Genomic DNA, 12902 nt, shown 5'->3' with positions numbered 1-12902 from the left:
ACCTTATTCACTGAATCTGGCACCGTGTGACTTCTGGCTCTTCCCCAAAGTCAAAATGACTGTGAAAGGTAAACGTTTTCAATCAATTCAGGACATCGAGGCAGCCATGACAGAGCGACTAAAGACACGAAAGAGGCCTTCCAGAACTGCTTCAGAGAGTGGCAAGAACGATGGGATAAGTGTGTTCGAAGCGAGGGGGAGTCTTCTGAGGGGGATTAATGGCAATGTGTCTTATACTGTAATAATTTTTAAAATTTAAACATTCACTGTATGGTTTGATCACACCTCATATCTGCGAAGAGGCTTACTCAAGAATGAGGAGGGAGAAATTAAAACTTCAAGATAACAGTTTAAAAAAAAAAAAGAATGAGGAGGAAGGAAATGCAGGAAGAAAATCTAATTTATTTAGTATTTAGGGTGTGCAGGCCTCGTGTTTTATCGCGTTAAATCCTCCTACATCTTTATGCCTTAGGAATTGCTGTCATCCTCATCTTACTACACATGGGGAAACTGAGAATCAGGGAACTGGCAGAATCAATTACAAGTAAGTGTCCATCCAGTTTGTATGATTTGTGCTTAACATGTGCTCAGTCTCCCAGACTATCTTTGGTAATCTATGTCAAAGTTTTCACACCTAAAACAGCCTGTGAAGTCTGAGCCAGCGGTCAGCAAGACCCCAAAAGTTTCATTTTGGTGGCCAGGGGCAGGTTTCCTGGGTCCCAGAAGCTGGATTTGGGGGCACTGAGCTCAGGGAACGGGTTCCTGCTGGTTAACAACGGGGCAGGGGCTGTGTTTTGAGCTTCTCTTCAGCTGGGGGCTTTTGAGCCATCATGTACTTTAGGCCTGCACTCTTCCCAGTTCCTGGCTCCTGTGAGCGTCACCCAGAGGTGGCTAAGGGCGTGAGGCCACGTTAGACTCGCCTGTGTTTGGATCTCAGCTGCATGTAGGATAGGTCACCTAGTCTCTGAGCCGCAGTTTCATCCTCTGTAAAAGGCCACCTAAATAAGACCGTTTTACGAAAAGCACTTAGCACCGTACCTGGCACACCACTACAGGGGCAGCCAGTATTTGTGGGTGCCCTCTCTGGGCTGGGCACAGCTTTACATCTATTAGCTCTTGAACCCCTCCTATGAAGTGGATAGTGTTACGGCCCCCACTTTACAGAAGAGGAAACTGACCCAGGAGGTACGTGCCTCTGAGGGCCACACAGCTTAGACGTGGTTGGCAGAATTGTGACTGAAACTCAGCGTTTTGTCCATAAAGCCGCTCTCGTAACCGCTAACTGGAGGCTAATCTGATGTTTCTGAACCCCTGGCAAGTGGAGATCCAAAAGGGGCTTAAAAACCTGCCAAAGTCCAGGCCCTCTCACTTCCTAGTGTGGAATGTAAACCGATTTTTAAAATCTCTCCTAGAGCTGGCAGTCCTTAGCAATCCCATCCCGTTATTTTACAGTGGAGAAAACTTGACAGTTAGGGAGACTGTGACCTTCCTGGGGTCACACAGCTAATTATAACACAGGACACGCTCTCTCCTCTGCCTCTTGAACCTGTGCCCAGGCCAGAGCCTCTCCACCAGGCCTGGCCCCCCCCCCCCCCCACACACACACCTTTCTCCTTTCCTGGGAGGCTTCCCTGCTTACCGTGGGTCCTTGTCCCGTAACTCCTGCTGATGCCCTGCCTCCTCCTCTTCCTCTCCGAGATTTCGGACCAGGGGCTGCATACGCAGGTTAGCAGAGCCACATTTGCAAAGACTTTTGAACCAGTGGTGAAGAAAGACATGGAAACAAAGTATGTTCCCAGTTAAACATAGTAGGCAAAAGAATTACCTGGCTTGCTTCTTTAAAATTCCGATTTGCAGTTTCTCCTTTCCAGAGATTCTGATTCAGCAGGTCGGAGCTGAGGCCTAGGAATGTGCATTTTTGCTGATCACCCCAGAGGGTCTCTGGTGTGATCTCCAGGACACACCAAGAGAAACACTGCAGGGGAGTGGGAACACAGTGACGGTGGGGCTGGGGTGGGGATGTGACTAACTCTTGGGCAGTGTGGCCAGGTGTGTGCTGAGTTGGAGGGCTGTGTGGGCTCTCCATCCTCGGCAGAAGGAACAATATGAGCAAACGCACAGGGCTGGGGTGAGGGAAGAATGCGTCACCTTCAACTTCCTGCCAATGTAATAATAATGGCATCAGTTATATACTAAGCACTAGGGATACAGCGATGAATAAGACAGATGGCCTGGTGGCATCTTGGAGGGCCTGGTGTGCAGGCAGGGGGACGATTACCAACACCTCCTGTCCTCCCTCCTAGGCCCCCTCCCAGCTCTCAGGTCTGTCTTTGTGGCCGGGTAGCATCAGGCCAGGGTGGGAGAGCAACAACTCAGCAAATATTCCCGGAGTCCCTGCTTCACACCAGGCACTGTGCGAGCCTCTGGGATTGGGGAGTGAACCAAACAGACTGGGCCCTGGGCTGAGCGTGGAGCTGGACAGATGGATGGGTCAACTTGTAAGGAGACTGGCAGGTGCCAACTTCTGCCTCTTTCCAGGCAAGAAGGTGTGTGAGGACTTTGACTATTTACCCCAGGGGTCCTGGAGGCTTAGGGCGCTGCTGCCCCCTCCCCCTTACGTGGGAGGCCTCTGCTGTAGAGCAGAAGCACCTGGGGAACTGTTTAAACTCCCCGTGCCCCCTCCCACCACCAAAAACGGGTCCCAGATCAATTAAATCAGAATCCCAAAGGGTGGATCCCAAAGGGCATCCGCCTTTCTTTTGTTTCCCCCCACAACATATTTTTTTCTCCCATCTGTCCACCCTCCTCCCCTTTGGCAATCAGCGGGGGAGGAGGTCTCTGTATCTGTGGCCTGTGTCTGTTTTGCTCATTTGTTTTAGGGTGCCGCTACTTAAGTGGAAAGGGTGTCAGGGTCCTTGGGAGGGGCCGAGAGGAAAAGCGCAGTGACACTGTTACCAGCAGGGGGTGGAGACACGAGTCGCCCTAATGCCGACAATGCCGCTTCTCCTTCTCTCTGGCCCATTTCTCTCCTTCACTGCGCGGATCACAATGTGTAACTGTCGTTTATGACAGTATCTGTTGGGGTCTTGGCGGGGGAGGCGGAAGTTCCCGCCACCCAGCGGACGTCCATGGCTGTCTTGTTCTCCAACGTGAATGGCTGCACCGACCTTTGCACGACGCTCACTAATGTTTGCTGGTGGCGGCTGAAGGAACAGCGGCCACTGACCCAGCGCTCACCGAGCGCCCTGCACGGCCACGCGCTTTCACGTCCCGTCTCTCGTGCACGAGCCTGTTCATCCAACCCGATGGAGTAGATACGACGGTCACCTTCATTTTGCATGAAGAGACTGAGCCCTAAGGGGTTTCAGTGCCTCGCAAGGATCCGTGCGGCCAGCAGGAAGCAGGCAGGGCGACAACGGGATTCGGGCAGCTCCGGGCGCTGGGGGAGGCAGCCGGGTGTGGCGTGGGGAGCCGCGGCGCTTCGCAGGAGCGTGCGGACAAGCCCAGGAGCCACCGGGCCGGGATGCAGGAGGGTTAAGGGAGAGACCTGGGTGAAGTTGTGGCGCACCCAGCACCCGCTCTGGTCTCTCCCAGGGTCAACTCCGGACACCTGCTATTAGCAGAGCCGCGCGCAGACACAAACACGAAGTGCCAGTAGCTTCGCAGGCGTCATCGGACGCTCTGCGCTTGCGCAGGGTTTCCCGGCGTCCGCGTGAACATCCGGGTTACAGGCTGTGAAAGGACCAATGAGCGAAAGCACAGTGAGCTAGAGGGCGGGGCTGAGGCGGGGCAGCATGGACGCCCCCAGTGCGCTGCGTCCGGGTGCTTGTGGGTGATGCACTGACCGGCAGCTCCGCCACCGCGGACCCGCCGTCTGCCCTCGCCAACCGAGACTTGGTTGGGCCCGCGAGGTTCTGCTAGGCGGCGGTCGGAGAGGGAGCCATGGGGACGGTGCACGCCCGGGTAAGAGGCCCAGCGACCCGCGGGCTGTGTGACCTCTGGGCGGGCGCCGCGGGGAGACGCTCTGGCGGCCGCGCCCGGGGGTCACCGGGCGAGGGGGCTCCGAGGGAGGCGGGCCCGGAGGCCGGCGTGGGACCGGGCGGCTCGGCCCGCCTGCAGCGCCCCCGGCCGGGCCGCGCGCCTGGCGCAGGCCGACCGGGCCGCACAGCCGGCCGCGGGGTTGCTGCCGCGTGTCCGCAACCTCCGCCCGGGGCGCGGGGCGCGGGGCGCGGGGCGCGGCGCTCGGGAGGGCGGTGAGGCCCCCAAGGTCACGGAGCGGGCGGCGGCCGCAAGGGACGGGCGAGCGAGCGCGCCGCGGGGCCCGGCCGTGACCCGCCTTCTCCTCCGCGCCTCCCCGCCGCCCGCTGCCCGGCGGGCCCCACGGGGGCGCTGCTCCGCCGCTGCTCCGCCGCCGCGTGTCCCGTGCGCGGGGCCAGGCCGCTGGGAGACTGACTGTCCCGCCGGGATTTGGGTTCTTCTGACGAACCTGCGCAGATAAAAAGAAGAAAAAGGAGGAGTTACTTGCAAAGGGCATAAACTTCTAACGTCTAGAGGTGTCCCCGGGAAGGATGGCTCCCCGAGGAGGTGACATTTACGGTGGCTCTTTAAGCCACTTAGGGGGGGAGTTATTCCCGGCAGAGAGACCGGGGGGGGCACGAACGTGGACGTGAGAGGCGCGCAGCCGTGGGGCCTGAAACGCGTGGCACACGTGGGCCTTGCCGTGGGCGTCCTTGCGTGTCTGCGAAGGAATCGAGTGGATGTTAACCTCTGGCGCTTGGGGGGGGGGGCTGCAGAGTCTTAAGGGCAGGGCGGGGAAAGAGGACGTAGTGCTGTCGGGCCATTGGCGGTAATGACCAGGGGACATGATGGCGCAGGTACTGACAAGGCGTTTGAGATTTCTAGGGAAAAGGTGACCACGGCCCAGAGTCCCCGTTGCTTTACCTACTGCAGAGGTCAGGCCCTTCCGTGCACTTTGAAAGTGCTTGTTTGTAGGGAGTTGGGGGAGTAGGGACGCAGCCACACGCTGCTTAGCACGGTTTTCCCCAAACCTGCACGTGTGTACAGTGACCTGGTGCCACGCGAGACCTGAATGCTTTCCAGGAGTGTCTGGGAATCCCCGTGGGTAAGCACACATAGATACAATGTATAATATGTGACGTGTAACATTGTATGTGCGTCGTTATACGTACGGTTACACTGTTATGTCCCCTGGGAGCACTCAACCAGGCACAGCCTATGGAATCCTCACTCGTCCTTATTCAGAAGACGCTTTAATGCTTTTGAGGTGTCAGTTTAGGTTAAAGAAAGGGACCGCTTTCTGGCCCATTTTATAAGCATGTGCAGTTCCTCTTGCTGTGTGAATAAGACTTGCTGAAGCAAAACACATTCATCACGGTCCAGAAAAGTATGTTTTAGTATTTTGGGTTGTCAGTGTGGTTATCCTAGAAAGCACCCAAGTTTGATTTAAAAAATTAAGGTACTTGCTATAACAACAAGAAAGCAGATGTTTTTTCTTTTCCCTGATAAATGGTTTCATGGCATCTTATTTTGTAATTGTTTTTGTCTTCAAATGGGCTTTACAGAACTGGATTCGCCATAATCCACGGTTCATGACACAGTTATCATAGGTTCGTTCTTGACCCTTTGGGTTAATTAATTTTCATCTTTGTTTTGATTTATTAATAATACGCAGGACACCAAAGAGCTCACTCCCAGCATAAGACGTGTACGTAACAGTAGCTTCCATGTGCATTTGTGCTCCCCCCACCCTGGCCCTGCCTCCACTCAGCAGAGGGAACCGTGGTACTGAGTTTTCTGGGGTCAAAGACAGAACTCAAAGGTTTTGGTTTTTTTAATATGTTACAAGTTTATTTATCTGTGGCTCCTCCCTCCCTTTCAGAGTTTGGAGCCTCTTCCAGCCAGTGGGCCTGACTTCGGAGCCTTAGGAGAAGAAGCTGAATTTGTTGAAGTTGAACCTGAAGCTAAACAGGAAATTCTTGAAAACAAAGATGTGAGTATGATGTTGAAGGATCAACGCCGTTACTAGGAGAAACAGCCACTTCCGTAAACCTCTGGGGGGATGTGAAAGAATTCACCTGTCTCCGTGCCTTCATCACAGAAGTTTGTAGCCAGCTGCAAACTGCTGACTTTTAGAAAAATAGGTTCTGGTTTTAGAAAAGGAGTTTTTCCTTGGTGATTATTTATGTGGGAAGTTTAACCAAACACATTTTGTATTTATGTTACTTAAAAAAAACACCCCAAAATATTTCAAAGGAAAGCAAATATGTTTCAGTTTATACTCTTTTCCTCCTTCCTCTGCTCCCAGAAAAAAGACCTGGGGTCTCTAGTGAAACTTTTCCTAAACTTTGTTGCTTTTGAAATTAAGTGCAGTTGAAGGAAGAAATGTGAGCACATTTTCAAGAATTCTTAAATTAAGATCTCAGTGCAGGTAAGTTATAACTTTCCCAAACACTCCCTAGGATCTCTGCTTTATTTTTCTGTCACTCTGTGCTGTCTGCTGTACTATACACATTGCCTATTTCTTCCGCCTTGAGAACATAAGCTCCCTGAGGCAGGAATTTATGTCTTGTCCTGGTACACCCTTCGGTGTTTAGAACAATACCTGGCTCACAGGTAACCCGTGCATCTTTTGTGAACAAATGAAACATTTACTGCGCGCTCACTGTGCTGAGAGCTTTTATGAAAATGGCGGTGCGGGAGAAGCAGCTCTCCTCCTGATGAGTGTACTTGCCAGTGAGGAGAAGCCCTGAGTCCACGCTTATCGTGCTGTATTGAATCCCCACAAGCTCTCTCGTTATGAAGCCGGGTTACGGTCAGCGTCCCACAGGGGCCAGTGCTCGGGGAGCACATGGGAAGGACGCACGGGACCTGCAGGGGTTAGCACTGACGCGGTCCTTGGACATCTCGCTACAGAGACCCCGTTCACTGGAAATACAGGCCTAGCAAAGGGTAGGTGCAAGGCACCATTTATTTGGAAGGGTGTGAAAAGTAAAGAGTAAAGTCTGAGAGTGAGAAATGTGGATCATTAAACTTGAAAAAACACCCTTGATACTGATTTCAGACCTTTGTCTTTAGGCTGGATGCCTGATTGCTTGTCCTGTGTCATACGTAACAGGCTGTCCTCTTGTCACAGGTGGTTGTCCAGCATGTTCATTTTGATGGACTCGGAAGGACGAAAGATGACATCATCATGTATGAAATTGGAGACGTGTTTAAGGCTAAAAACCTTATTGAGGCAAGTATTCTCTCCGCTTGCCATCCTTTCCGTTCCCTCCTAAAGATGCGTGACTCTCCTGCATCCTCACGCCGCTGAGTGCCCCTCCCCAGCCTCTCCGCTGAAGGGAGCCTTGGCCTCCCACGCTGCACCCTGCACCCATCCGAGCCCCGCGTGCCTCCCACACAGTTGTGTATGTTTGCATTCGCCCTTCTCCCGGAGAAGGGGCCAGTTCTCTTTTCCAGGGCTGGTTCACCCCCGTGCTTGTCACACCCGCCCCAGCCTTGGAGTGGGGGCTGCCCGGGACCCTGTGTGACACGCTTCCTCCATGGTGCTCCCAGCCTGCGGGTGGCACTTCGTGGTCCCCCCCCGCAGCTGGCACCTCGAGCCCTTGCTCCGTTTACCCCCAGTCGCTTTCCTGGGTTGTATCTCCTCTCCTCTGGGGCCTCCTTCTGACCTTGGGCGACACTTATGTGCTGGGGCAAGGTCACCAACACCTTCCTCGTGGCCACACCCAGTGGCTCCTTTCAGTTACTTGACAGTGTTTGGCCGTTCCCACTTGAAAAAGTAGGTGTTTTGTTTTTTAAAGATTAAAGTAATACAGGCGGTGCCAACAAAATGTATCCAAGTGGACACTGGTCAGCATTGCTCAAGTCGTAGTTCACGTAATCAGAAGTGTCTGGACGCTGATGGGAACCACTTTGAGCACCTCTTGTCATTGCAGAAGTCAAACACGACTTGTGTTCGTCTTTTGCTTTGGTATGTATTGAGTATGACAATTTTAATATAGTTTTCCTGTCTTAAAACGTATATACCTTTTTTTGGCACCCTCTGTATATAAGCACAGTTTAAATAACAGTACAAAGCAATGTAATGGTGCAGAGGGTATGGAAACAAAATATCGGTGATCCCCTCACTGCCGTGCCCAGGCCCGCCCTCCAGCGGTCACCATGCTGGGGTTTTCATGCATCCTTCCAGCGGTGTGGTGTCCGTGTCTGCACGCAGGGAGCCTTTGACCAGGTTCCCTGTGTGCAGACACGGACACCACACGTTCCCAGGTGAGGTGTCCGTGTCTGCACGTTTCAGAGTGGACGTCGTTAATTCTCACGCAGATCTTTTCACATCACCACGCACCAGGAGCACGGTATCTCCGTGTGTGGACTTCGCATGGCTAATTGTGAACTTTGCAATCGGTGAACATATAAATTAACTGAGTGTCTTGTTCTCATGAACAGTGCCGCAGTAAACCTTTCTGTGTATGTGTGACAGTGTGTCTGCAGGAGCCATCCCTGTGAGGGGAATTTCTGGGAAGGGTATGTGCTCTACAGTCTGAACACACGCGGCCATACTGCCCTCCAGAGCTCACACCCGTCCACACTGTGACCAGCAGTACGTGAGAAGGTCTGATTTACTGAGTGTTATCGCACTTGCAAAAAAGAAACCCAAACACTCAAAAAAACCCACACACTTAAAAAATTAATGAATAAAAATTCTTATCAACCTGTTAGGTGAAAAATACTCTCTCACTGTTTTAACTTGCACTTTTTAGTTATGAATGAGATGAAGCACCTTTTCTGTATCTCTTGGCCATTCATATTATTCTTTTGTGAATTACCTGTTAGTGTCCTCTGTTCTCCATTGGATTGATGGGCTTTTATTAATTTATAAGAGCTCCTTGCATATTAAAAATGACAACTGTCACTGAGGTCGAATATATTTTGTTGCGTTGTGGTCTTTGGGATTTTTCATATCCTCCCTCTTTCTTGACATTGCCCTTCCCTTGGTTCCCATGAAGCCCACTCTCTCCCGGGCTGCTTCCCAGCTCTCATCACATTCCTTTTAGGCCTCATTGTCAGCTGCTTTTTCCTGTGACAACCGTTAAACCACCGTTAAGTGCTGCTTTTCCCCGAGGGCCAGTCTCGTGGGTGGTCTCATCCACACTCCCGGTTTCAGCTGCAGCCCCCGTATCGAGGGCTTCCCAGCCTCTGGTTGAGCTTTATCCCTGAATGTGCAACTGCCCACCGAGCATTTCTGCGTGGAGTTGCCACAAACATTTCTAACCCTACGTGGCTGAAAACTGAACTCAGCTCGTCGTCTCTTCCCACACACACCCTGCCTGTCCTACCGTCTCTCTCTCTCTCTGACTCCTCGAATGGCGCCAAGAAATGCTAAGCCCAGACCTGAACGTTTTCACAGCCCCCTCTCTCCTCATGTCCTCTGTCCAGTCAATGACTGTCCTGGGCTCCTGCCTATGAAATGTGCATAGAGCCTGTCCTCCCCTCCAGCTCTGGGACCTGTGCTCCACCAGCCTCCTTCCCTGCTCCCGGGTTTAATTCCCCCGCTGCGTCCCGCTGTCTCCAGGTGTCTCCTTCCTCTTTGTTCATCTACACGTATTCCATCCTATGTCTCCCCTGCTGAGACCTCTACTCCCCTTTTTCCTGCAGGACGAAGTCTCAGCTTTGCTTTTTCTACACTGTCCTTTCCCAGTCTACTTTTCCGACCCTACCTTCTACTTCCACTTTTCCCTCCAGCAGGAAGGACTCTTGGCAGCAGAGAGGACTGCTGTTGACATTGAAAAGGGAAATAAAGCAGAACAGTGGTTAGAAAATTCAGACAACTTAAAAAGGCACACGTGCGCGCACACACGGACGGCTCCTTTGACCAGACAGAACCATTATTAACTAGGTCGTGGTTGCCATTCCCTTCCTGGAAAACCCTTCCTTGTGTGCATTTTAATTCTTTTTGTTCGTTTATACAAAAGGGGTTATACTGTGCAGTCTGCTTTCTGCCCTCGGCTTGGTTCTGCACTTCTGAACAGGACTCTTTTTGCTCCTTGAAGTGCTTTGTCCCTTCTTTCATGTGCCCGGTCTTAGTGGCCCTCTCTTCTCACGACCAGCGAGCGCCAGGTGGTGACCCACCAGCCTGGCCGCACAACTGTTCATGCTTCTGTATGTCTGAGGGACACGTCCTCTCTTTCTCTCTCCTAGGTAATGCGGAAATCTCACGAAGCCCGTGAAAAACTGCTTCGTCTGGGAATATTTAGACAAGTGGATGTTTTGATCGATACGTGTCAAGGTACTCCCTGTGGTGTGGTGTCCCTGTGATGTCCCATTCCGTGCATCCGCCAGGATCACAACAGCCATTGGTGCGGCCGGGCATAGGTAGCCCTGGAGGTTTATCAAACAGACAGGGCTTGGTCGTTAGCGGGGTCAGGGGCGTAACTGGATTTGTGTGTCAGGCTGCGCAGGGATGGGTAAGGTACCAGGGGTCTGAGAAGGAGCCTGGAAGAGGGAGCCGGGCATCATTCGGGATTGCCCAGCAGGTGTCCGAATAGGCTCGTGCAGACTCCATCCCATTGTTTGCTTTGGGAAGAGGAGGGCGCCTGGAATCAGAATTCAGTTTTTGTTTGTGTTTATTTGCTTGTTTGCTATGGGACACCATCTGGGGCTGGTGTTGTAGCTCTGTCCTTGAGGTCACCTGGGCTGGTGTGATTTTCCCACGGTGTTTTGTCATTTCATCATCCCTAGGGTCACGTGGTTCCTGTGGTGTCTGAACACCATTCCAGCGCCCACATTTCTCATTCCATCATCAGGAAGGAGGGAAAGCGGGTGAAGGGCACACCCCTCCCTTTAAGCACCTGTCCCAGGTGTCGCACGTAGCACTCCCGTCCATCCCACTGGCCAGGACTTACTCACGTGGCCACACCTAGTGTGGGAGAGGCTGGGAAATAAAGTCTGACTTCCACCCCACTAAGACTTACAGATTCACTTTGGATTGGGGCAGTGGTTCTCCAAGTGTGGTCTCTACCCACCAGCACGGCTCCCACCTGGGAACTTGGTAGAAATGCACGTTCACCCGAAGCAGAAACTGGGGTGGGGCCAGCAATCCCTGGATATGTAACGACCCCAGGTGACCGCTGGACTAAATGGGGAGGAAAGACGTGGGAGACAGCTGGCTGTTTCTACACCATCGTTTGTGGTCTTGATGGTCGTACCGGTGCTGCGCTCTGCATAAGGGCTTACATCCTAATCCTGCTGAATCGTCACAAAATCCTGGTCAAGCCCCACTATCATTGTTTCAGAAAGAATCATTTTCTGCTAAGAACACAAGCCAGGAGATGCTTAATAACTTGCCCCAGGTCAAACGAGTGACACGTGGGCTTGCCAGGACTCTGGAGTACTTTTCATGGCGGCACGTCTTGTCGGTGGCATTTAGCGCCCCTGTCTGTTGTAAATATGGCGAGTGTGTGGGCAGCTGGTCCACCGCGGGCAGACTTCTCCACCCTGGAAAATGGTTTGGGGCAGCCTGACTATTCTATAGAATTCCCTAGTGTTGGGGACCCGACTGTATCCACTTGTCACACCCTAGAATGTGCAGCACCAAGAGTGAACCCTGCTGCAAACCGCCCTTGAATTAATGGCAGCGTCTCGCTGTTGGTTCCTCAGTTGGAATAAACATTACGCCACGCTAGTGCAAGTTGTTAGTAAGGGGGGGAATGTGTGTGAGGAGGTAGGAAGGCGTACCTGGGGACTCTGTACTTTGTGCTCAGTTTTTCTATAAATCTAAAGCCGCTCTGAACAATAAGGTCTATTAATTTAAATAAATAAATAAGTAAAATGGTGCCGAGACTGCACCCTGACCAATGGAGTCAGTATCTGGAAGCTTGACCTCTCTTTTCCATCCAGGGGCAGAATGAGCTCCTTCCTTCCTGTGAGACGCCCCCAGGGCCCTGGGTAGGTCACGGGGCAGCTGCATGCAGTTCAGACACTAATCCCGCAGGCACCGCACCCCTTGCTTGAGGGGGGACAAAAATAATCCCCTCTTACCCGTGGATCGCACGTGTTGCTTCTCTTTCGGGGCTACTAGAATCCCTCTTGTCACACACATTCCACATGTTCATGTCTGAGGCTTTTCAGGGCCCTCCCTCTCAGGAGAACAAATGCCTTCAGCAAATAATGTGTGCCGAAGTGACTGGTGCTGTCAGACTTACCTCCCTGGGGCAAAATGTCAGTTTTTTAATATCTTCTACCGCAGAAGCCAGACACGGGTTTTTTGGTGCAGAGGTGTGTTGTGATTTTGTGTAGCAGTTCTGGAAGTTTCAAATAGAGGGTGCAATTTCCAAATAAACCAAGCATTCAGACGGCTTCTTTGTCTTTTTCAACAGTAGGACCTAACATACGACTCCCTCTCCTGGTTGGCTTATCCTTGAATGTGTTTTACTCACCCAGGTGATGACGCGCTTCCTAACGGGCTGGACGTTACCTTTGAAGTAACTGAGCTGAGGCGACTGACGGGCAGTTACAACACCATGGTCGGGAACAATGAGGGCAGCATGGTACGACTCAGCCCTCGCCTGCCGCACAGTGGGATTTCCAGTTTTGAGCTTTTAAAATGCGACTGTGTGCTAGAAATGGATGGTAGCCTCAAAACCCCGTCACACACCTTCATCTTTCTTTGTAGGATAACCCGTGGCTTCTCATTCGCCTTCCTGGGGCCGAGCGCACTGTTTTGGATTGTTAGAAAGCAGTATTAACATCAGTAGTGAATTAGGACTGATTTGGCAATGTTTATATTTAGTTTCTTGTTCAGTTTCCCCCAAACGCACAGAATTGATTTCCCTGAGCCTCACAGTCAGGTTCCCAAGTTTAGGCAATGGTTCAAATTAGTC

General features: G+C 52.1%; 1 protein-coding gene across 9 annotated transcripts in view; it reads left to right on the top strand.

Moving 5' to 3' along the window:
- Nucleotides 1-2966: 2966 nt before the first annotated feature.
- Nucleotides 2967-12902, top strand: part of SAMM50 (SAMM50 sorting and assembly machinery component) — a gene marked incomplete at its 3' end in the record, with an annotated part of 28768 nt that continues 18832 nt past the window's right edge. For 2 of the 9 annotated variants that reach the window (XM_081058159.1, XM_081058162.1), the window contains exons 1-5: nucleotides 3279-3404; nucleotides 5900-6010; nucleotides 7154-7255; nucleotides 10222-10309; nucleotides 12463-12569. In XM_081058159.1, the coding sequence (XP_080914285.1) occupies nucleotides 3339-3404; nucleotides 5900-6010; nucleotides 7154-7255; nucleotides 10222-10309; nucleotides 12463-12569 (474 nt within the window). In that variant the 5' untranslated portion in view covers nucleotides 3279-3338. Of the gene's footprint in view, nucleotides 3405-3594; nucleotides 3964-4050; nucleotides 4585-5899; nucleotides 6011-7153; nucleotides 7256-10221; nucleotides 10310-12462; nucleotides 12570-12902 lie in introns of those variants that run through there. The other 7 variants (XM_081058163.1, XM_081058160.1, XM_081058161.1 and 4 more) reach the window with 7 other exon arrangements.

This window comes from Rhinolophus hipposideros (assembly GCF_964194185.1).
Source record: "Rhinolophus hipposideros genome assembly, chromosome: 9".
NCBI classification, from domain to species: Eukaryota; Metazoa; Chordata; class Mammalia; order Chiroptera; family Rhinolophidae; genus Rhinolophus; species Rhinolophus hipposideros.
Note: the sequence above shows the minus strand (reverse complement) of the source record. Positions and strands in the feature narration are given on the sequence as shown.